The sequence below is a fragment of the Bufo bufo genome, chromosome 3, assembly GCF_905171765.1.
Source record: "Bufo bufo chromosome 3, aBufBuf1.1, whole genome shotgun sequence".
Lineage (NCBI taxonomy): Eukaryota > Metazoa > Chordata > Amphibia > Anura > Bufonidae > Bufo > Bufo bufo.
This window is the reverse complement of record NC_053391.1, coordinates 389,682,706-389,704,413: the sequence shown is the minus strand read 5'-3', so window position 1 is coordinate 389,704,413 and position 21,708 is coordinate 389,682,706. Positions and strand designations below refer to the sequence as shown.

Genomic DNA, 21,708 nt, shown 5'->3' with positions numbered 1-21,708 from the left:
TGAGAGAAATATCTCGGCAAAAGACAACTTTTCCCATTTTTTTATACAAAGTTGGCATTTGACCAAGATATTTATCTCACCCAGCATGGGTATATGTAAAATGACACCCCAATAAACAGAGCTTATACAATTTGACCCCATACCGGGCACGCTTGCTTGGGATGTATTGTTTGAAGCCAAGGCGCCCGGTAAAATGTATTAGGGACTCGTCTACGCAGATGTTTTGCTCGGGGGTATACAAATCTGCAAATTTCTGGTTGAAGTGGTCTATGAGGGCCGAATTTTGTGGAGCCGGTCAAAAGCTGGGTGGCATCTGGGACGAGAGGTGCTGTTGTCGCTAAAGTGCAGGAAACGCAGGATGGTCTCAAAACGTGCCCTGGACATAGCAGCAGAGAACATGGGCATGTGATGAATTGGGTTCGTGGACCAATATGACCGCACTTCATGCTTTTTGGTTAGACCCATGTTCAGGAGAAGGCCCAGAAAAATTTTAATTTCGGAAACTTGGACTGGTTTCCACCGGAAAGGCTGGGCATAATAGCTTCCCGGGTTGGCGGATATAAATTGTGTGGCATACCGGTTTGTCTCTGCCACGACTAAGTCCAAGAGCTCCGCAGTCAAGAACAGCTCAAAAAATCCCAGGGCCGAACCGATCTGAGCTGTCTCAACCTGAACTCCAGACTGGGCGGTGAAAGGGGGAACTACAGGTGCGGCTGAAGTTGGTGACTGCCAATCAGGGTTTGCCAGCACCTCAGGGACTCTAGGGGCTCTACGGGCCTGTCTTTGCGGTGGCTGCGACGGGGTAACTATTGCACGTGCCACCGTACCAGCTTCAACTGCCCTTCTGGTGCTCGCCACTTCACCATGTTGTACGGCAGTGCTGGTACTAGGTCCAGGGAGGGCTGCGCTGCTGGTGTATGCCTCACCACATGATCCGACAGCGCCAGCCCCACTCTGCTGCCCTTGAAACGGATCCTGCACAACTTGTGGTCTAGCGACACAGGGCCGGGTACGCCTGGTGCTATCAGGGACCTCAACCTCCTCGTCCGAACTTTGGGTCAGACTGCCACTGCTCTCTACAGGTTCATATTCTGACCCGCTAGATTCGTCAGATGAGGGTTCCCATTCCTCATCCGACTGGGTCAGAAGCCTGTAGGCCTCTTCAGAAGAATACCCCCTGTTTGACATTTGGACTACTAAATTTAGGGGTATTCCCTGAGACTACCCAAGAAAAAAAGCAAGCCTGTCTTACAAAGGGGAGGCTAGCGAAGTACCGGAGGCCGCTGCGATTGATAAAAAATATCAAAACAGATTTTTTTATCGCCGCAGCGCTTGGAAAGTGATTGTGCAGTGATCAAAAAATATAATATTTTTTGTCACTGCGGCGGGGCGGGCGTGGGTGAACGCACGTGTGGTCGACCGATCAAGCCTGATCGGGCAAACACTGCGTTTTGGGTGGAGGGCGAGCTAAGGTGACACTAATACAAATATAGATCTGACTGTGATCAGTTTTGATCACTTACAGATACTATAAAAGTACAAATGCTGATTAGCGATACGCTAATCAGCGAATCAGTGACTGCGGTGCGGTGGGCTGGGCGCTAACAGAGGCTAAACTACCTAACCAAGGGGCCTAAACTATCCTAAAACCTATCAGTCAATACTAGTGGGAAAAAAAAGTGACAGTTTACACTGATCACTTTTTTCCTTTCACTAGGTGATTGACAGGGGCGATCAAGGGGTGATCAAGGGGTTAATTCGGGTGATGGGGGTGATCTGGGGCTAAGGTGTAGTGTTTGGTGCTACTCCCGGGTATGTCTGCTCCTCTGCTGGAACCAACCGACGAAAAGGACCAGCAGAGGAGCAGACAAGCCATTTAACACATCATATTTACTAATATAATGTGTTATCTGGCTTTTCATTTGTTTTTTTTTAAATCATCAGCTTGCCAGCGACGATCATTGGCTGGCAAGCTAATGACCCGACCCCCCTCTAACTTTTGCCGGCCCGCGATGCGCATGCGCGGGCCGGCTTTGAGCGAAATCTCGCGTCTCGCGAGATGACGCGTATATGCGTGACTCTGCGCAGGGCTGCCGCCTCCGGAACGCGATCCTGCGTTAGGCGGTCCGGAGGCGGTGAATGCAGCAATCATATTCAAGGTTTGTCTGTTCCGCCGTAGCCGTTTATCAGGCTCCCTCTCCGAAATCGAACTATGATTCCCAATTATCGGTGATCAGCATGGTAGGCGCATAAAAGAACATCGAAAGTTGATAGGGAAGATATCCAAATGGATCGTGGACGTCACGGGGACATGTGATCAGGCAGAAGTTATCTAGAGTCAACAAAGCGGCAGCAGGGCCCCTCCTGTATAATGTTTCCTCATACAAAATACCGCAGTGACATTCCCTGTAATTTTTTATTACTCATTCCAATAACAGGGCATCTTAAGAGTCCTGTATTGTTATTTATCGTCACTACCTCCCCGAGTCGAGAGTGGGTATTTGCTGTGCGCCTCCTGCCTTCCTTTTGATTTTTCTGCTTTAATAACTTGACCCACCCTCTCCACCCAATCAGATTTCAGCCATTGACCTCCCTTGGATGTATTATTCCTCAAGCTCCCTTTCCAGCATCGAACCCTGATTCCCCATTACCCGTGATCACCATGGTAGGCATAGAAAAGAACATCGAAAGTTGATAGGGCAGACATCCAAATGGATCTAGAGTCACTAATGCGGCAGCAGGCCCTCGCCCCTAAGGTTTTAGATGGTCATATCAGCAAGCCCTTGCTCGAAATGTTTTTCATAGGCTTTATGAGTGTAGGAGTCCCACTACCTGAACAATTGTACCACAATGTGAATGAGGCCCTCCTTTATGTGATATACAGGCTGTTTCGGAGTGCCTCTTGCTTGTAATTTTATTGCAGCACTTGCACTTTATATACAATTGAATATATAGGAAAGAATGTTTCCTCACAATTTTTCCTGCAAAATTAATTTTTTCGCAGAGTTTTGTGTGTATTTTTGTCAGTCTGTGAAAGTGGTGCACAACTCGGACAACATGGTTCCCAGCAGCGACCTTGGAGTCCAAGATGCATCCAGACATCGTCCCCATGGTGTTCCCGATCCATTTCGGTGGTGTTTCTGTCACTTTCTGACCTTTTCCAATGGACCAGACACCCTCCCCTCTTCAGAGCAGGGGGTGCCTGGTTGTCTCCCATTGACTTCCATTATACTCGGGTGCTCGGAGGAGCACACGATTATAGCAATGTGTTCGGCCCGAACACCCGAATACTTTGGTGCTCGATCACCACTAGTCATACTCTAGTCAGCTAATTAATCCATATTCCCTGAGCAAAGGGTACCTCAAAATGGTGACTTTGGGGTTTCATAAACTGTAAGCCATAATCATCCAAATTATAACAAATAAAGGCTTAAAATATTTCGCTTTGCATGTAATGAGTCTATCCCATATGTTAGTTTTACCTTTTAAGTTACATTACTGAAATAAATGAACTTTGCACAATATTCTAATTTTTCGAGTTTCACCTGTATATGGAGTCAGAGCAGGGACTCCTAAGCCGAACTAGAGTCCCGACACCATCCCCTCTTCAGAGCAGGGGGTGCCTGGGGTTCTCCCATTGACTTCCATTGTGCTCGGTAGAACACCCGAGCATCGCAAAGTGTTCTACTCGAGCACCCAAACATTTTGGTGCTCGCTCAATACTAAAATGTACGATTCAGCTAATCTAGTCCTGCAAGGTATTGTGCGAATTTCCTGGTGACAGAGTCCCTTTAACCACCTCCGGACCGCCTAACGCAGGATCGCGTTCCGGAGGTGGCAGCCCTGCGCAGAGTCACGCATATATGCGTCATCTCGCGATGGCCGAGATTTCCTGTGAACGCGCGCACACAGGCGCGCGCGCTCACAGGAACGGAAGGTAAGAGAGTTGATCTCCAGCCTGCCAGCGGCGATCGTTCGCTGGCAGGCTGGAGATGTGTTTTTTTTAACCCCTAACAGGTATATTAGACGCTGTTTTGATAACAGCGTCTAATATACCTGCTACCTGGTCCTCTGGTGGTCCCATTTGTTTGGATCGACCACCAGAGGACACAGGTAGCTCAGTAAAGTCCCACCAAGCACCACTACACTACACTACACCCCCCCCCGTCACTTATTAACCCCTTATTAGCCCCTGATCACCCCTGATCACCCCATATAGACTCCCTGATCACCCCCCTGTCATTGATCACCCCCCTGTCATTGATTACCCCCCTGTAAAGCTCCATTCAGATGTCCGCATGATTTTTACGGATCCACTGATAGATGGATCGGATCCGCAAAACGCATCCGGACGTCTGAATGAAGCCTTACAGGGGCGTGATCAATGACTGTGGTTATCACCCCATATAGACTCCCTGATCACCCCCCCTGTCATTGATTACACCCCTGTCATTGATCAACCCCCTGTAAAGCTCCATTCAGACGTCCGCATGATTTTTACGGATCCACTGATAGATGGATCGGATCCGCAAAACGCATCCGGACGTCTGAATGAAGCCTTACAGGGGCGTGATCAATGACTGTGGTGATCACCCCATATAGACTCCCTGATCACCCCCCTGTAAAGCTCCATTCAGATGTCCGCATGATTTTTACGGATGCACTGATAGATGGATCCGATCCGCAAAACGCATCCGGACGTCTGAATGAAGCCTTACAGGGGCATGATCAATGACTGTGGTGATCACCCCATATAGACTCCCTGATCACCCCCCTGTAAAGCTCCATTCAGATGTCCGCATGATTTTTACGGATGCACTGATAGATGGATCCGATCCGCAAAACGCATCCGGACGTCTGAATGAAGCCTTACAGGGGCATGATCAATGACTGTGGTGATCACCCCATATAGACTCCCTGATCACCCCCCTGTAAAGCTCCATTCAGATGTCCGCATGATTTTTACGGATGCACTGATAGATGGATCCGATCCGCAAAACGCATCCGGACGTCTGAATGAAGCCTTACAGGGGCATGATCAATGACTGTGGTGATCACCCCATATAGACTCCCTGATCACCCCCCTGTAAAGCTCCATTCAGATGTCCGCATGATTTTTACGGATGCACTGATAGATGGATCGGATCCGCAAAACGCATCCGGACGTCTGAATGAAGCCTTACACGGGCGTGATCAATGACTGTGGTTATCACCCCATATAGACTCCCTGATCACCCCCCTGTCATTGATCAACCCCCCTGTCATTGATCAACCCCCCTGTCATTGATCACCCCCCTGTCATTGATCACCCCCCTGTCATTGATCACCCCTCTGTAAGGCTCCATTCAGATATTTTTTTGGCCCAAGTTAGCGGAATTTTTTTTTTTTTTTCTTACAAAGTCTCATATTCCACTAACTTGTGTCAAAAAATAAAATCTCACATGAACTCACCATACCCCTCACGGAATCCAAATGCGTAAAATTTTTTAGACATTTATATTCCAGACTTCTTCTCACGCTTTAGGGCCCCTAGAATGCCAGGGCAGTATAAATACCCCACATGTGACCCCATTTCGGAAAGAAGACACCCCCAGGTATTCCGTGAGGGGCATATTGAGTCCATGAAAGATTGAAATTTTTGTCCCAAGTTAGCGGAACGGGAGACTTTGTGAGAAAAAAATTAAAAATATCAATTTCCGCTAACTTGTGCCAAAAAAAAAAAAATTTCTATGAACTCGCCATGCCCCTCATTGAATACCTTGGGGTGTCTTCTTTCCAAAATGGGGTCACATGTGGGGTATTTATACTGCCCTGGCATTCTAGGGGCCCCAAAGCGTGAGAAGAAGTCTGGTATCCAAATGTCTAAAAATGCCCTCCTAAAAGGAATTTGGGCACCTTTGCGCATCTAGGCTGCAAAAAAGTGTCACACATCTGGTATCGCCGTACTCAGGAGAAGTTGGGGAATGTGTTTTGGGGTGTCATTTTACATATACCCATGCTGGGTGAGAGAAATATCTTGGTCAAATGCCAACTTTGTATAAAAAAATGGGAAAAGTTGTCTTTTGCCAAGATATTTCTCTCACCCAGCATGGGTATATGTAAAATGACACCCCAAAACACATTCCCCAACTTCTCCTGAATACGGCGATACCACATGTGTGACACTTTTTTGCAGCCTAGGTGGGCAAAGGGGCCCATATTCCAAAGAGCACCTTTAGGATTTCACAGGTCATTTACCTACTTACCACACATTAGGGCCCCTGGAAAATGCCAGGGCAGTATAACTACCCCACAAGTGACCCCATTTTGGAAAGAAGACACCCCAAGGTATTCCGTGAGGGGCATGGCGAGTTCCTAGAATTTTTTATTTTTTGTCACAAGTTAGTGGAAAATGCTTATTTTTTTTTTATTTTTTTTTTCATACAAAGTCTCATATTCCACTAACTTGTGACAAAAAATAAAAAGTTCCATGAACTCACTATGCCCATCAGCGAATACCTTGGGGTCTCTTCTTTCCAAAATGGGGTCACTTGTGGGGTAGTTATACTGCCCTGGCATTCTAGGGGCCCAAATGTGTGGTAAGGAGTTTGAAATCAAATTCTGTAAAAAATGACCTGTGAAATCCGAAAGGTGCTCTTTTGAATATGGGCCCCTTTGCCCACCTAGGCTGCAAAAAAGTGTCACACATCTGGTATCTCCGTAATCGGGAGAAGTTGGGGAATGTGTTTTGGGGTGTCATTTTACATATACCCATGCTGGGTGAGAGAAATATCATGGCAAAAGACAACTTTTCCCATTTTTTTATACAAAGTTGGCATTTGACCAAGATATTTATCTCACCCAGCATGGGTATATGTAAAAAGACACCCCAAAACACATTCCTCAACTTCTCCTGAATACAGAGATACCAGATGTGTGACACTTTTTTGCAGCCTAGGTGGACAAAGGGGCCCACATTCCAAAGAGCACCTTTCGGATTTCACAGGTCATTTACCTACTTACCACACATTTGGGCCCCTAGAATGCCAGGGCAGTATAACTACCCCACAAGTGACCCCATTTTGGAAAGAAGAGACCCCAAGGTATTCGCTGATGGGCATAGTGAGTTCATGGAAGTTTTTATTTTTTGTCACAAGTTTGTGGAATATGAGACTTTGTATGAAAAAAAAAAAAAAAAAAAAATCATCATTTTCCACTAACTTGTGACAAAAAATAAAAAATTCTAGGAACTCGCCATGCCCCTCACGGAATACCTTGGGGTGTCTTCTTTCCAAAATGGGGTCACTTGTGGGGTAGTTATACTGCCCTGGTATTCTAGGGGCCCAAATGTGTGGTAAGGAGTTTGAAATCAAATTCAGGAAAAAATGAGGAGTGAAATCCGAAAGGTGCTCTTTGGAATATGGGCCCCTTTGCCCACCTAGGCTGCAAAAAAGTGTCACACATCTGGTATCCCCGTACTCAGGAGAAGTTGAGGAATGTGTTTTGGGGTGTCTTTTTACATATACCCATGCTGGGTGAGATAAATATCTTGGTCAAATGACAACTTTGTATAAAAAAATGGGAAAAGTTGTCTTTTGCCAAGATATTTCTCTCACCCAGCATGGGTATATATAAAATGACACCCCAAAACACATTCCCCACCTTCTCCTGAGTACGGAGATACTAGATGTGTGACACTTTTTTGCAGCCTAGGTGGGCAAAGGGGCCCATATTCCAAAGAGCACCTTTCGGATTTCACAGGTAATTTTTTACAGAATTTGATTTCAAACTCCTTACCACACATTTGGGCCCCTAGAATGCCAGGGCAGTATAACTACCCCACAAGTGACCCCATTTTGGAAAGAAGAGACCCCAAGGTATTCGCTGATGGGCATAGTGAGTTCATAGAACTTTTTATTTTTTGTCACAAGTTAGTGGAATATGAGACTTTGTAAGAAAAAAAAAAAAAAAATCATAATTTTCCGCTAACTTGTGACAAAAAATAAAAAGTTCTATGAACTCACTATGCCCATCAGCGAATACCTTAGGGTGTGTACTTTCAGAAATGGGGTCATTTGTGGGGTGTTTGTACTGTCTGGGCATTGTAGAACCTCAGGAAACATGACAGGTGCTCAGAAAGTCAGAGCTGCTTCAAAAAGCGGAAATTCACATTTTTGTACCATAGTTTGTAAACGCTATAACTTTTACCCAAACCATTTTTTTTTTTTACCCAAACATTTTTTTTTTATCAAAGACATGTAGAACTATAAATTTAGAGCAAAATTTCTATATGGATGTCGTTTTTTTTGCAAAATTTTACAACTGAAATTGAAAAATGTCATTTTTTTGCAAAAAAATCGTTAAATTTCGATTAATAACAAAAAAAGTAAAAATGTCAGCAGCAATGAAATACCACCAAATGAAAGCTCTATTAGTGAGAAGAAAAGGAGGTAAAATTCATTTGGGTGGTAAGTTGCATGACCGAGCAATAAACGGTGAAAGTAGTGTAGGTCAGAAGTGTAAAAAGTGGCCTGGTCTTTCAGGGTGTTTAAGCACTGGGGGCTGAAGTGGTTAAAGGGAGTCTGTCACCAGATTGTGACCTTATAGACCGCTTACATAGCGCTCTAGCATAGCAGTCTATGATTCTAATGGTACCTTTGATGTTTGCTTGTGAAGTTCCCCCAAGGCAAAAACTGACTTTTATTCATATGTAAATTAGGACTCGCAAGTGCCCAGGGCGGCGTTCACCTCGTTGGAGCCCAGGCTGTTCTGCCTCTTTTCGTCATATCCCCGCCCCAGCCTCTTCCTCTGCCCGCCCCGCTCTTCCTTTGCGTCCTCCTTCTCTGCAGCGAGATCCCGCGCCTGCACTATCCATTGCTTGGCCGGGGCATGCGCACTGCGACGCCCATTGTGGGTGTCTCTGGTCCGCCTCCTCGCCGCTGTTTCTCGCCGTTGGCCAGCGCATGCGTAGTAGCTACTGCGATGCCGTGCCCAAAATGGGCATCGCACTGCGCATGCCCCGGCCAAGCAATGGATAGTGCAGGCGCAGGATCTTGCTGCAGAGAAGGAGGACGCAAAGGAAGAGGCTGGAGCGGGGATATGACGAAAAGAGGCAGAACAGCCTGGGCTCCAACGAGGTGAACACCGCCCTGGGCACTTGCGAGCCCTAATTTACATATGAATAAAAGTCCGTTTTTGCCTTGGGGGAACTTCACAAGCAAACATCAAAGGTACCATTAGAATCATAGACTGCTATGCTAGAGCGCTATGTAAGCGGTCTATAAGGTCACAATCTGGTGACAGACTCCCTTTAAGCAAATAATTTTATTTTCACATTATGCTTTTGATCTTCTAGAGTTGATGATGTTGGTAACTATAGCTTTATACTTTTCTATATTTTTTTTTTCTTTTTCAGTGTTATTTGGTATAATAGTTGGTGGTTCTTTAGCTGCACTCAAGGATGTAATTGGTTACATTTTTACAACAGACAGGTACGTAAAACTGTAGACAAGTGTAAAAGTTGATGAGGTACTACAAGTACTGGAATGGGTATTATGCTTTTAGGATGCCTTCGCACTAATTTTTAGAGCATTTTTCAACATTTTAGTTGTGTGTTTTGCCTATGGCAGTGAAAATGTCAACTCAAGATGTTGGCTGAAGATCTATAGAAAATATGAAAAGCAGGAAACACAAGCTTTTTTTGTTATTTTTGCTCAAATAAAATTGACAATTTTGTTAATTAGGTGCCATTTTTGTCTTTTTTGCCTCTTTTTAAAAAACGCAGCCCATAGCAACCAATCAGATTTCACCTTTCATTTTTCAGAGCTCCTGATTGGTTGCTGTGGGCAACTAAGACAGTTTTCCTTTACACAAGTTTTGATAAATCTTCCCCACTGAGTGCAAAAAATGTCAGAAAAAAACACCACAAAAACTGCAGCAAAGTATGCTTGGCTCATTCTGGTTCGTTTTTACAGGTAAAGTAAAAACACCATAGCCAAGTTCATGTGTGTAAGGACCCTTACAGTATTTTTTATATTTTTGCAGGGATATTCTTTCCTTGGTTTCACGTATCATGCTTATATTTGCTCCATTTCACCTATGTGATGCAATAAACGTAAGTATGCACATACTCTACAACTTTGTATAGAAAGAGAAAACAGTTGGTAAATTGTAGGGGTTGCTTCACTTCAGCAAATTACATTTACGGTATCATGTAGAGAAAGTTAATACAAGGCTTAATGTATTGTGATTGTTCATATTGCTTCCTTTGCTGGCTGGATTTATTTTTCCATCACATTATGCACTGCTCATTTCCAGGGTTTACGACCACCTGCAGTCCAGCAGCGGTGGCCGTGCATGCACACTATAGGAAAAAGCTCTGGCCTCTCTGTCGTTCGGACCGCGGTAGCTTGCACAGGCCAGCATTATTTCCTATAGGGTGCAAGCACGACCACCGCTGCTGAATTGCAGTGTATAATGTGATGGAAAAAATTAATCAATCCAACAAAGTAGGCAATATGTACAATCATAATACGTTAGTAAGTGCCTTGTATTAACTTTCTACATGATAAATGCCACTTGCTGAACTGAGACAAGCTCTTTAAAGAATGAGCCAGTCTAGCAAAATGTAATTCAGTTTCCCGTTTAGAATTTGACTAGATGTCATTTGCTTCTACAAATTTCAGTTTATTAGCTATTCATTGAACATGGCTAGTATTTTAAGAAATGAAGGGTCTAATAGCATCTAAAATTTGTGCTGCAGACTTCCAGTGGCGGAGTATTAAGAGGATTTGGAAAGCAAAAAATTGGAGCTATTACCAATGTAATCGGCTTCCTTATTATTGGTCTCCCACTTGGAATTTCACTGATGTTTCTGGTGAAACTTGGAATCATAGGTGAGATCATTAGCTTATACATATTGAGACATATATTTACAACTTTAGTTTGCTTTGAAATCAAACAGTATATACAGTGACATGCAAAAGGTTGGGCACCCCTGGTAAAAATTACTCTTAGGCTACTTTCACAAGTGGTCCAAAACAGATCAGTTTTGCCCTAATGCATTTTGAATGGAAAAGGATCCTCTCAGAATGCATCAGTTTACCTCCTTTCCGTTACCATTCCGCTCTGCCTGCAGCGTTTTGCTGGCTGTCCTGGGATGCGTAGCGAGATGGATCTGTCCTGACACACAATGTAAGTCAATGGGGATGGATCCGTTTTCTCTGACAATAGAAAATGGATCCGTGCCCCATTGACTTTCAATGGAGTTCATGACGGATCCGTCTTGGCTATATAAGACATAATACAACCGGATCCGTTCATGACGGATGCATGCGGTTGTATTATTGTAACGGAAGCGTTTTTGCAGATCCATGACGGATCCGCAAAAAACGCTAGTGTGAAAGTAGCCTTACTGTGAACAGTTAAGTGGCATCTGTCAGCAGATTTGTACCTATGAATCTGGCTGACCTGCTGCATGTGCGCTTGGCAGCGGAAGACATCTGTGTTGGTCCCATGTTCATATGTGCCCCCATTGCTGAGAAAAATTATGGTTTAATATATGCAAATGAGACTAGGAGCAACAGGGGTGTTGCCATTACATCTAAAGGATCTGCTCTTCTCAAACTGCTGCGCTCTCTCCACTTTGATTGACAGGGCCAGGAAGGCATGATAAAGTTTTCACTGCCTGGCCCTGCCCAGGGCCGTCTTTAATATTGATTGGACCCTGAGCAAAAATTTACTTGGGCCCCCTGGATCCCGCCTTCCCACACCTTAGCAGGCAATCACGCCCTCCACCACAACACACACAAAAAAAATCCACACCCCTGGTAGAGTACAGTGAATGACTGTAAATACTTTCAGTTCTGAAGACTCCAGCGGCTCAGGATCAGTGCTCTGGGCAGCTGGGCTCAGGCTGGAAGTGGGCACCACTCTGCAGGAAGGAGACCAGGGCTCGGCTGGTGTTACAGTGTTACAGTGCACCCCAGCACCCCACAGTATAGCACCCTATAGTATACAGCAACCCACAGTATGCAGTATAGCACCCTATAGTATACAGCACCACACAGTATGCAGTATAGCACCCTATAGTATACAGCACCACACAGTATGCAGTATAGCACCCCACACTATACAGTACCCCACAGTATATAGTAGAGCAGTATAGCAGCCCACAGTATACAGCACCCCACAGTATACAACACCTCACAGTATACAGTAGAGCAGTATAGCACCTCACCGTATACAGCACCCCAAACTATACACGATACAGCACCCCACACTATACAGTACAGCAGTATAGAACTCCACAGTATAAAGCCCCCCACAGTATACAGTACAGCAGTATAGCACTCCACAATATACAGTATACAGCCCCCCACAGTATACAGCCCTCCACAGTATACAGTACAGCAGTATAGCATTCCACAATATACAGTATACAGCCCCCCACACTATACAGCCCCCCACAGTATACAGGCCCCCACACTATACAGCCCCCCGCAGTATACAGGCCCCCGCAGTATACAGGCCCCCACAGTATACAGCCCCCCACACTATACAGCCCCCCGCAGTATACAGGCCCCCGCAGTATACAGGCCCCCGCAGTATACAGACCCCCACAGTATACAGGCCCCCACACTATACAGCCCCTCACAGTATACAGGCCCCCACACTATACAGCCCCCCACAGTATACAGGCCCCCACAGTATACAGGCCCCCACAGTATACAGCACCCCACTATACAGTAGCTTACAGTATATTAGCATAACAGTCCCTGTCACCTTTTTCTGATGTAATCTTCACAAAAAAAGCTCCACAATTAAAGGGAGTCTGTCACCACATTTGGGCATATTAGACTGATCAAATAGTGTTATATGTGCCACCCAGAACTTAAAAACGGTACCTTTGTTGTATGTAACGGAGTTTTCTTTTAGCCGAAAATGAACTTTTAACATTATGTAAATGAGCCCTCTCAAGTGCCCAGGGCGGCGTCTCAATCCTCCGAGCCCCAGGCAGCACCTCCTCAAGGCTCATAACCCCGCCCTCCGTGTGCCTCTGCCCGCCCGTTTACTCCCCTCCTCTGTCCTTTTCCACTGCAGCTGCGCGGTCAAATTCGTAGCGGGCGCATGTGCAATGCGATGCCCGCTCCTGGCAGGGCATCGCAATACCTACTGCGCATGCGCCCGCTGAAGCTTAATAAACAGGGGTGAGACCGTGATGAATCTGCCCCAGTGCTTACAGAACTGCTGAAAATCAGTGCTGAAGGCCTCATTCTGAATTACTGCTCATAAGAAATAATGGCATAGCAAAAGAAAATTATGAATTTGCATTGGGCGCAGAGAAGTTTTCATGTGTTTGCGACTAGAGAATTTTGTCCGTAATGACCAAAAAAACTTTACAGTTTTAATGTTGTCACATTCCAAGACCCATAACTTTTTAATTTGAGCGCTAAACCTTAGGTTTTTTTCATTTTTTCATTTTCATTTTTCTTCGCTATTATCCTTATAACTTTTTAATATTTCCATTCACATAGCTGTATGAGGGCTTATTTTTTGCGGGACAAGTTGTACTTTCTAATGCCACCATTAATTATGGCATAAAATGTAGTGGGAAGTGGTAAAAAAATTCCAAATGGGGTGGAATTGGAAAAAAAAAACAATTCCTCCACCATTTTGTTCCCACATTGTTTCATTTGAGGCAAAACTGACCCATACATTTCATTCTCTGTGTCAGTAATATTAAAACGATACCCTATTCTTATAGGTTTTTTTATGTCTAAATAGTGTAAAAATAAATTTAAACTTTGATAAAAATATTTTTTTCTTACATCACCATATTCTGACCCCCATAACTTTTTTATACTTATGTCTAATGAGCTGTTTAGGGGCTCAATTTTTGCATAACAATCTGTAGTTTTTAGTGATACCATTTTGCAATGTGCGTGACTTTTTGATCACATTGATCACATAATAGTATGGCCATTTTTGGTCACGATGGTTCCCATGATGTTTATATTTATTGTTATTTAGGTATTTATTTTTTAATTATGCAGAAAGAGGGGTGATTTAAACTTTAATTTGTTTTATTTTTTATATTTTTTTTTACTTTTTTTATTTTTTGTGATGATTTTGAAGCTAATATATGAGCCTATAAATAGTGTTTTTAAATTTTTGATTTTGTTCTATCAGGGATTTTAAAAATGAGATTTACACTAGAAATAGCTAATTTCTTATCCTGGCCTGCCATCTGGTGGCCAAAATAAGAATTGCAGCATGAACACTTAAAGCCTCGTCAGCGAGGCTTACAGTGTTCAGCGCAACTACCGGGGCCCACATTGCCCGCATGGGGCATTGGTAGGAAGCCCGGAAGCACGAGCTTCCAGGTTTTTGCGCATTTAGATGCCGTGATCTTACTTGATCATGGCATCTAAAGCCTTTTTATTACCGCGATCGGCATTATTGCTGGTCATGGTAATTAGCCGCAGGTCTCTGCTGCTTGAAACAGCAGAGATCTGCCGGCCATGGCGCCCGCGAGCATGCACGGCACTGGTAGCGAACAGGTTAATGTAGCTGTCTGAGGGTTTGTTCTACACAGGCCGAGTTCTAGTTTTTAGTGGCATCATTTTGCAGACTATATATTAGTGTGCAACCCTAATAAATTTTTTGAAGGGGATGGGAAAATTAGTTTTATGGCATACACTGTGGGGTATAAATAACATGATCAATTTATTCTGAGGGTCAATATGATTACAGTGTTACTGTATTTATTGTTGCACAGTGAGGGGTTGTGTCTGGCAAGGCAGGTATTTTCCTCCCAGCATGTGCGGCTGGGCTGGTTTCCAGCCAGGTGAGGTCAAATACCGGACAGGAGTTTAAGTGCTGGTCGGGTTTTGGCAGCACCTGGCTGTCCTAAAATAGGCAGCTGGGCTCAGCAGAGATGTCTCTGTTTTTGGGATCTGAGGCTTTGTGCCATGCTGGAGGGCTGAGAGCCGCATTCTGGGGAAACAGGCCTCCTAAAGCCTGCTGTGGACTACTGGAGGCAGAACTGCCAACAAGATGACGTGTTATATGAACTTTCCATTGTGTGTGAATTAACACCAAGACTGCAAAGTCACGTGCTGTTTTGTCCAATTGCCTCAAGTGTGAATAAACACTGACGTTTTGAGTTAAGAACTTGTATTTTGCCTCTGTACTGCGCCCACTTACCCTATCTACCAGAGCGAAACCTCCACAATTGGTGGAGGATGCGGGAAACAGCAGTGAGGCTGGCGTGAAAGCCGATATTTTTTGTTTCCTTTTTTTAGGCATGGTTGTATGTTGTACATTAAACCAGCTATATTACAACCAGTGCCCCACAATAAAATAGAGGCTGTTGTGAAGGCCCTCATGGAGGGTAATCTGCAGCAGCGAGAGACAAACCTGCAGCAACGCAAGGCTAATAAGCAGCAGCAGGAGACTAACCAGTTGCTGCTGCAACACATGATGGCTTTGCAGACAGCAGGAGAAACCAGGAGCATCCACGATTCGTAAGATGACCCCCGCAGACGTCATCTAAACCTTCCTGGTGATGTACGAGAAAGTGGCCATCAGGGAAAAGCTACCACATGACAGAGGGCTGAGGTTGTCGCTCCATTCCTGGCATCCGATACCCAGCGGGTGTATTTTGACTTGCCGGACGATCAAACGGCCGACTACAAAAAAGTAAAGGGTGAGATTTTGGAAAGACTGGGGTGAATGTGTTGGTCCAGGCCCAGCAGTACATCTGTGGAGGTTTAAGCCGGCTGAGCCTGCGAGGACCCAGTATTATGACTTACTCCACCTCTTGCAAAAGTGGCTACAGCCTCATGTGCTGAGTCCCACAGCTATCCTGGATCGACTATTGGCTGATATGTTTTGGAGGGCTCTGCCACCCCCTCTCCAGCACTGGATCGGCCAGGTGTCTCCTGGCAACGCTCTAGAAATGGTGGACCTGGTGGAGCGCTATGAGGCAACTAAAACTGTTACAGGGGGTTCTTTTGGTAGAGGGGCAGTCAAACCCCGGTGTCAGGAGCCGGGCCATGTAAGATCTGACTGTCCCCATCAGGTGAAAACCCATGGATACTAACTATGGCTACCGTCAGTCACTATCTGCCGAAGCGGTGTGTAGCAGGTACCCCAAAAACTCTAAACCAACTGTGCCAGGTGGAGGTAGGGGACACTCCAGCTGAGGTTCTGCTGGACTCAGGGAGTCTTGTGTCCCTAGTAAGGGCTCCCCTGGTAGAGTCAGTGGAGTATACTGGCCGGAAAGTCGGGGTCATGTGCATCCATGGAGACTTAAAAGACTATCCCACCTCCCTGGTGTCTCTAACCACAGGGGCTGGCAGATGGACTCACGAAGTGGCAGTTGCCCCAAATTTACACTACGAACTTATAATAGGCAGAGACTTCCCATGCTTCCCGGCACTGTGGCCTGCTATGAGAGTGACTGATACCCATGAGACAGGGGTAACCCTAGCAGAGTGGCCCGGCTCAGGGGGAGACCAGAACCCTGGGAACCTGAGACCGAAGGGCCAGCGGTAAGGGTGACCGCCACTTCGGTGGAAGAGGGGGAGACAACCCTGCTAAGTGTAATGGTGGGAGACGTGGAGGACTTGCCGCCGGGTCCTGAATTGGCAGACCTCAATGTCTCCGAGGATAACTTTGGTACCGCCCAACGTCAGGACTCAACCATATCCCGCGCCTGGGAAAATGTGTAAATAGTAGATGGTGAACCACAACAACCTGGGACAGAGTGAGAGTTTCCCCGTTTTGTGGTTCATCAGGATATGTTGTGCAATAGAACCAGATTGGGGTTATGCACTCTGACGCCAATAATATGCAATGGCTGGGTAAGGTGTAAGTGATAGTTTATAGTTTTTGTTCGTGACGCCAATTGCAGCGTGCGCAGGATACTAACACAGAGCCCTTTAAGGTGTTGTAACTCACGTACCGGGTTAGGAATGCCAGAGTGGTGCAATGTCTCTGTGTGGTAATGGCAATAGTGTCAACGGTGTCTCCTACCTTGGTACGGCTGGACTCCTGGATCCTGGCTCACTTGCAATAAAATGAGTATGGTTGCCACGGGGTTCCGAAGGTGCACTCGGTCCCCCATTGCCCGCAGACCTGTTGCTTAGCTTTGGGAATGAGGATCTGTGTTTGACCTCATTCCCAGGGCGGCTTTACTAGCTGGGTGGCTCCCTGCTTCTAGTCTGCCTTGAGCGCCGAGCTGATCACTCGGTGCTCGACTGGTTGGTCTGTCGGTCATGTGACGCTGGCCACGTCACATGACCCTCACTCCCCAATATAAATACAGGCAGCCTGCTGGCTACAGGTTGCCTGTTAATTTCTAGGTTCCTGGCTATTTGTTGGACTGCTAAATACTTACCTGATCCTGTTCCTGACCATCCTTTTGCCTGCTCCTCCTGTGCTGCGCATCCGTCCTGGTATTGTGACCTCGGCTCCCACCTGACTACTCTCTTAGGACTCCTCTTGTACTTCTCTGCTCTCCTGGTATTTGACCCCGGCTTCTCCTGACCATTCTTTGCTTAATCCTTTGTACTGCGTAGCTCTCTTGGTTCTCACCCGGTCCGTTCATGTTCCGTATTTTGTCTTGTCTGTCTTCCCTGCACATATCCTAAGTTAGGGACTGTCGTCCAGTTGTCCCCTGTCATCAGGACTCGTGAGGCAAGTAGGCAGGGCCAGGGGTGAGGGTGGAGCGCAGTGGTCACTATCCTTCCCCCTGTGTGTGTGTGGACGTGACCGTTACAGATTAACAGGCCCAATAACCACTGTATCATGAATCCGCTTACTACCCTGACTGACCATGTCTCTAGCTTGACACAGGTGGTGCAGGAGCTAGGAGAGAAACTCTGTTCTTTTGAGTTAGGGCAAGGTTCTTCCACTCCTCTGCCCTCCAGTCCACATTTTGAACCCCAGATCAAGCTCCCAGAACCCTTTTCTGGAGACCGGAAGAGGTTTCTCTCCTTTAAGGAGAGTTGCAAACTCTACTTCTGTTTGCGCCCCGTGTCCTCTGGTCCCGAGAGCCAACGCGTGGGGATTATCATTTCTCTTCTACAGGGTGATCCCCAGGCCTAGGCATTCTCGTTACCTCCTGGGGCCAGTTGTCTGACTTCTGTGGAGGGTTTTTTTCAGGCCCTGGGTACCCTCTATGACGAACCAGACAGGGCCCTGGTAGCCGAGACGGCTCTTAGGGCACTGGTTCAGGGCCATCTCCCTGCAGAGGAGTATTGCACCCAATTCAGATGGTGGTGTGTCCCCTCAGGATGGAATGAACCAGCCCTGAAGAGTCAGTTTAGGTCTGGTCTGTCTGATAATTTAAAAGATGTATTTGTCAGTTATCAAATTCCAGAGACCTTAGAGGAGATGATGACCCTAGTTGTCCGACTTGACCGACGAGTTAGAGAGAGACGACAAGAACGACAGTTCTGTTCTCAGATGGTGTTCAAGCCAGAGGCCTTTTCCAGGGACAACACTGAGGCCTCCACCGAGGAACCCATGCAGGTCGGCATGACCCGGGGTAATCTTCGTCGCAGACGCGGAGAGTGCTTCTACTGTGGAGATCCTGGCCATTGGATCAACAAGTGTCCTAAGAGGGTCCTCTCTGACAAATCTCCTAAGGCAAGACAACCTAAAGACCAGGTACACCCTGATTTTTCTAAATATAAGCTTTTGGTACCCATAACAATTTCTCTGGGGGTTAATAAGTGGCCGGGTAAGGCCTTTATTGATTCCTGTTCAGCGGCCAGCTTTATTGACTTTGAATTTGCTAGTAAATTGGGTATTCCAATGTTTGCTTTACCTACACCTATCCATGTCATGGCTATAGATGCTACTCCCCTGATGGGTGGTACGGTGAGGTCATGTACCTCTGAAATTTCTCTAATACCCCTGACGAAGCTCAACCGAGCGAAACCCGGGTCGGGTGATTTTGATCCATTGTATACTGCTTGTTTATACGTGTGCATTGTGAGTATAATAAAACCGTTTTTACTCCGACTTGCATGACGGTACTTCACTATTGGATGCAATTTTGGTGTTCCATAGAAGCCTGGAAAGGAGAGGAGGAGAGGTTTTGACTGGCCTGTTTGCTTCCCCATGCTTGTGAATATCTTGCTGGCTTCGATTGTGGATTCTCTGTGATTCCAGAGGTAGCGCGGTCCTATCCAAAGAAACACTTTTACCTGTGTGAACTGTACCCACTTCACCGTCGGGACCTGCGACACCACCAAGCAACGTATTTTTGAGGCTTATTTATTTATTTTTATAATCTGAAATTTCTCTGACTGTGGGTGTGTGCCACTCCGAGAGATGTTCTCTTTTAGTCCTGGAGAACCTACCGGTTGAGGTGGTACTAGGGTTGCCTTGGCTCCGTTTACATAACCCCACAATTGATTGGTCCAAAGGAGAGTTGGTGAAATGGTGAAATGGGGACCTAAGTGTGACTCATGCTTGTCCGTGGTCCAGGCTGGGGTTTCAGTAAGGTCTAATACATTACCCTCAGTTATTAAAGAATTTTCTGATGTATTCTCATCCCCTACTCCAGAGGTTCTACCCCCCCATAGACCTTATGATTGCTCCATAGAGCTAATAGAGGGTGCCGAATTTCCTAAAGGGCGAATTTATAATCTTTCAGGGCCCGAACGCAAGGCTATGGAAGATTATATTAAGGAGAGCCTTGCTAAAGGGCATATTAGACCTTCAGTCTCTCCTATGGGAGCAGGGTTTTTCTTTGTTAAAAAGAAGGATGGTGGTCTTAGGCCTTGTATTGATTACCGGAGATTGAATAAGATCACTGTCCAAAATAGATACTCTCTCCCATTGATTCTGGATTTATTTAACCAGGTTCTGGGGGCAACCTGGTTTTCCAAGATTGACCTGAAAGGGGCCTACAATCTAATCCGAATCAAGGAGGGAGACGAATGGAAGACAGCGTTCAATACTCCGATAGGACACTTTGAATATCAGGTGATGCCTTTTGGACTCAGCAATGCCCCAGCTGTGTTCCAAAACTTAATGAACGATATTCTCAGGGAGTTCTTAGGTAAATTTATTATTGTCTATCTTGACGACATTTTGATATTCTCTCCAGATTTCGAATCTCATGTGTCTCATGTCAAACAAGTATTAGAGGTGTTGAGGGAGAACCAGCTATCCGCTAAGCAAGAGAAATGTGTCTTTGGTGTACAGGAGATACTGTTTCTAGGGCATGTTTTGACTCCTCACGCCTTTAAGATGGATCCTGGTAAGGTTTTAGCAATTAAGGAATGGGTAAGGCCTTCATCCTTAAAGGCTTTACAACGGTTTTTGGGTTTCGCTAATTACCATCGTAAATTTATCATGAATTTTTCTGTAATTGCTAAGCCATTGACCGACCTTACGAAGAAAGGGGCGGATTTGGAGAATTGGTCTACCAAGGCCATCTCTTCATTTGAAACCTTAAAAAAGGCATTTAGTAGCGCTCCCATTCTGATCCAGCCTGATCAGGAGAAACCTTTTATTGTGGAGGTGGATGCGTCCGAGGATGGCGCAGGAGCAGTCCTTTCACAAGGTCCTGCTAGCCTCACTAACCTAAGACTGTGTGCCTTCTTCTCCAGGAAATTCTCTCCCACGGAGAGAAACTACGACATAGGGAATAGGGAGCTGCTGGCTATTAAATGGGCATTTGAGGAGTGGAGGCATTTTTTGGAGGGGGCAAGGCATCGAGTAACTGTTGTCACTGATCATAAAAACCTAATGTTTCTCGAGTCAGCTAAGAGGTTGAATCCCCGACAAGCCCGATGGGCTCTGTATTTTACCCGTTTTGATTTCTCCATTACGTTCAGGCCGGGAAGTAAAAATGTGAAAGCAGACGCATTATCTCGGAGCTTCCATGCTTTTCAACCCACTGAGACGCCGCCTGAATCCATCCTACCAACAAACATCTTCTTAGCGGCTCTAACCCAGGATATCTCGGCTCGCATTAAGGCTGAACAACATCTGGCACTGGCATCCACCCCAACAGATAAGTTGCTTGTTCCCGTACAATTTTGTCTCCAGCTGTTGGGGGAGTGTCACGATTCTGCCTTTTGTGGACATCCGGGTGTTGAGGGCACTAAGGATCTGGTTTCTAGATCTTATTGGTGGCCCACTCTGACCAGGGATGTTAAGTCCTACGTGTCAGCCTGTGAGGTTTGTGCCAGGTCTAAGACACCTAGGACTCGCCCTGCTGGTAACCTACGACCCCTACCCATTCCCAGTAGACCCTGGTCCCATATCTCGATGGACTTTATAACTGACCTACCGCTGGCGGAGGGTAAGACTGTAGTTTGGGTAGTGGTCGATAGGTTTAGCAAGATGGTTCATTTCATTCCCCTGTCTAAACTTCCGAATGCTAAAACCCTGGCGTCTATTTTTGTGAGAGAGATTGTTCGTTTACATGGCATCCCGGAAAATATTGTTTCTGACAGGGGTGTGCAGTTTGTGTCCAAATTCTGGAGGGCCTTCTGTCAAAGATGTAAAATTTCATTGTCTTTTTCTTCCGCCTACCATCCTGAGAGTAATGGGCAGACTAAACGCCTTAATCAGTCTGTGGAACAATTCTTGAGGTTGTATGTTGCTGATGACCAGCAATTATGGGTCAAATTCCTTCCGTTGGCTGAATTTGCTTTGAATAACCGTGTCAATTCTTCCGCTGGGGTCTCCCCTTTCTTT

The 21,708-nt window shown here is 45.9% G+C and overlaps 1 protein-coding gene across 1 annotated transcript in view; it reads left to right on the top strand.

Annotated features, from left to right (window-relative positions):
- LOC120993819 (multidrug and toxin extrusion protein 2-like) overlaps positions 1 to 21,708 on the top strand; it is a 253,523-nt gene that overhangs the window by 192,272 nt on the left and 39,543 nt on the right. The window contains exons 12-14 of the mRNA XM_040422286.1: positions 9,395 to 9,470; positions 10,024 to 10,093; positions 10,742 to 10,874. Coding sequence (XP_040278220.1) covers positions 9,395 to 9,470; positions 10,024 to 10,093; positions 10,742 to 10,874 — 279 coding nt within the window. The remainder of the gene's footprint in view (positions 1 to 9,394; positions 9,471 to 10,023; positions 10,094 to 10,741; positions 10,875 to 21,708) is intronic.